General features: G+C 45.8%; 1 protein-coding gene across 1 annotated transcript; it reads left to right on the forward strand.

Annotated features, from left to right (window-relative positions):
- The first annotated feature begins 2,511 nt into the window (after positions 1-2,511).
- LOC107157577 (olfactory receptor 7G2-like) lies at positions 2,512-3,471 on the forward strand. Its single transcript, XM_015503925.1, has one exon. The coding sequence runs from the start codon at positions 2,533-2,535 to the stop codon at positions 3,469-3,471; it is 939 nt and encodes a 312-aa protein (XP_015359411.1). The 5' UTR covers positions 2,512-2,532.
- Positions 3,472-3,788: the final 317 nt, after the last annotated feature.

Genomic DNA, 3,788 nt, shown 5'->3' on the forward strand with positions numbered 1-3,788 from the left:
CCCAGGGCCTCACACATGCTAGGCAAATGCTCTACCACTGAGCCACAACCCCAGCCCTACAGGACAGATCTTTACACAAAAAATTAGAATCAGGTCCTGAAACAGTCAGTTAAATAGGCATCCCTTTGTTTGAGACTGAAAAGGAGCCCTGGGATTCTTTAGAGAGATGTCACATGTTGTGTGATCAGGGCCCTTGCCACACAGCTGTGCAGAGAATTGAGTGGGGCAAACATGGCCCCAGGGGTCAGGAATCAGCCACCCTGAAACCCTCAGTTCTGCACAGTTGGTTTTCAAGGACATGCCCTCTTGGGATCAGAATGATAGTAAAACATCTAGTCTAATGAGGAGCTCTGGGTATAGAGCCCCAGGGACACAGAGACTGCAGGAGTCCTCCTAGGACCACCTCCTTCAGCAACCCTGCCCCAGCCAGGAAGCAGCACCTGTGCCTCCTCCCAGAGATGAATGAGCCTTCCTCAGGATCCTCCGACTCACTAAGTCTGCTGCCTTTCCTGAGGACACGTCCTCCACCTGCAGTCTCCAGGTGAGATGTGGAACAACATTCCTCATGAAGCCAACTAGACCTCAAATGACCCTCAGTTAGGGCTTTGGAAGAGCAATTCAGGTTTACCTAATTCATGGATTTCTTCATTTATTTTATCTCCTGTTTCAGCAGAGGCCAGGTGATATGAACCTGGTCTCACTGAGGTCTCCTTATTTTCCTACTTGACTCTCTTAGCCAGAGGGAGTTTCAGCACATTAACCCTCCCTGATGTTTGCACTTATCATGTAGAGATGATCTCTTATGGTTCTCTTTTTTTCATTTGTCATTACATTGTTTTGTTCTAAAACCTGAACAGCGTTTTGTGTGATGGTTCATGACAGTGATAAAAGAAACCAACAGGAATTGTCAGTATCACAGTAATTATTTGGAAAGTTACTGTACTGGGTACTTTTGATTTATTAATTCCTCATTGTGAAACATTCCCACATATTTTTACAACTTTATTGTGATTGGATAAAAATCATATGCACACTATGTGCACACTGGGATGTTGAGAAATACCATGTACTGCAAAATAGTGACCATAATCAAGGTAATAAACCATGTGGTTCCCAGATGGGGTGGGTCAGGGTCACATTCAGATTGTGTTAGTCCACTATTACAACAGATGTAAATGGTTTCATGGAAACCTCTGTCTCCCCTTGAAGACAAGATCTTGGTATTCAGGGACACTCCTAATAGGACTCAAATTATCTGATAGCTTTGAGTACCCTTGTATTTTCTGACTATCAGGGATTTTAAATTTTTTTATATCTTTTTTATATGCCTGAACATTTCAATTTCTCTCTTTTAATCAATTTTTCTCAATTAAACTCACTTTTTAAAAAGTCAACAAAATTTGTCAATGCCAGGGTTGAACTCCTTTCACATGAGAGAGAGAATCTCATAGACAGAGTCACTCAGTTCCCTTCAGATGTAATTGCTAAGGGGGTGACCTATGTTTCCAAGGGGAATCTCCTAAGCTTCAAGTATGGAAGCAATTTGTTCCAATCTTTGCTCAGGTACGTCTAGATGGATATGATCGACTTACTATGATTAATTTCCTGGGTAAGATGGACATACACTTTTTAATAGATTAAAGAAAAAAATTTTTAGGTAGTATCTTGGAATGTTGCCCAGGATGGCCTCGAATTCATGCTTTCTGCTGCCTCCTGAGTAGCAGGGATTCCAGGCATGCATCATCACTCCTGGCTCTGATAGATACATTTTCAAGGCAAAGGGAAAGTCTAAGAGGCTTTGATCGGGAGGAAGATATTAGAATTGCAAAGCCCAGTGATGAGATTGGAGTGATCTCTGAGGAATGCCAGCTCTGTACCATGCAGAGGCATTTGCAGAGACTGGTTATGAGTCAACACAGCATTCAGAATATGGAGCCCCAACCCCCTTCTGACCAGCAAGCACCGTGGATCCCACACCCATGATCGAAGCTCACCTCACCCCCATGTCCTCATATGTAAATGGGGGTGTAGTCAACTACACACCTGCAGAGCTGTAAGTCTCTCAGAGGATTCTGAAGGCAGCCAAAGGTAAAAAACTTCCTTCTCATCTTGAGTGTGAAGGCCTGGGATAACTGACCGCAAAGCACCCTGTGCTTCCTGCCCAGCACTTAGCACAAGACAGGACACCCGATGGTGCTCCATAAAAATTATGGCAATCAAGGAAGTTGAGGGGAAAGGACAATGAGTGTGCAGACCAGGGAGGAGGGAGAGGGGAAAACTTCTGAGTTTTGGCTTGAGCTCAAAGTGCCCATGAAGACTTCCTGTACTAACTGACTCTCAAAACTGAGCACACATGAACGCCATGCAGAGGGTCTGCTGGAGCACAGGCTCCTGGTCCTCATTATCAGAGGGTATGGGCAACAGGACTGGCGTGGGGGCAAGACTTTGTGTTTCTATCGTCTTCCTAAAGCTGCTGTTGGCCATTCATTTATGGTGTGTCACCCCGTCTTTTCCATCAGAGCCATCAACACCATGGAACCCATAAACCACACAGCGGCTTCAGAATTCCTTCTCCTGGGACTGACCGAGGACCCAGCCCTACAGCCCCTCATCTTCAGCCTGTTCCTGTCCATGTACCTGGTCACCATCCTGGGAAACCTGCTCATCATCCTGGCGGTCAGCTCTGACCCCCACCTCCACACCCCCATGTACTTCTTCCTCTGCAGCCTCTCCTGCACTGACATTGGCTATACAACATGCACCATCCCACAGATGCTGGTCAACATCCAAATGCAGGATCAGACCATCACCCATACACGCTGCCTCACCCAGGTTGGCTTTGTCATAATTTTTGCACTTGTGGAAAGTTTTCTGCTTGCAGTGATGGCCTATGACCGCTATGTGGCCATTTGTCACCCCCTGAGGTACGCAGTCATCATGAACCCCCGCCTGTGTGTCCTGCTGGTCCTGGTCTCCCTGCTCGTTAGTGTGGCTGACGCCCTCCTCCACACACTGCTCTTGCTGCGGCTGTCCTTCTGCACACACCTGGAGATGCCCCACTTCTTCTGTGAACTTGCTCATGTCATCGAGCTCTCCTGTTCTGACACCCTCACTGATAACATCACAGTATTTGTTGCAGCATGTATATTTGCTGGTGTTCCTCTCTGCGGGATCATTTTCTCTTACGTTCACATTGTGTCCTCTGTCTTGAGAATGCCTTCATCAGAAGGAAAGCATAAAGCCTTTTCCACCTGTGGGTCTCACCTGTGTGTTGTCTCTTTGTTCTATGGGACATCTTTTGGGGTGTACATTAGCTCTGCAGTGACTGATTCCCCCAAGAATTCTGCAGTGGCTTCAGTGATGTATGCTATTGTCCCTCAAATGCTGAACCCCTTTATCTACAGTCTCAGGAACAGGGACATGAAGCAGGCCTTGAGGAAACTCTTGGGTAGGACCGGTTCTCTGCTATGATGCATCATTGGCATGGACCTGGCTTTCTAGGGTAAGATAAAGGAACCTTTGGAACCAGAATCCCTGACTCTTCTGTCACTATATTTTTTTCTAAACTGATGAGACCAACTAATGTAAAACCTGATTTTTCTTTTTATCTCATTTGTAATATTTGACACATGATTTCCATTCTTCAAGCACAATTTCTTTCCTTGAGCTTCATAGAAGAGGAGGCTGAAGGAGGGATTCTGGCTTCAGACACTTTGCTCTGGCACACTTAGAAAAAGTCTCTCAAAACGACACATCCATACCCTAGCCCTCCTCACTTGTTAATAGAA

This window comes from Marmota marmota, unplaced genomic scaffold (assembly GCF_001458135.2).
Source record: "Marmota marmota marmota unplaced genomic scaffold, marMar, whole genome shotgun sequence".
Lineage (NCBI taxonomy): Eukaryota > Metazoa > Chordata > Mammalia > Rodentia > Sciuridae > Marmota > Marmota marmota.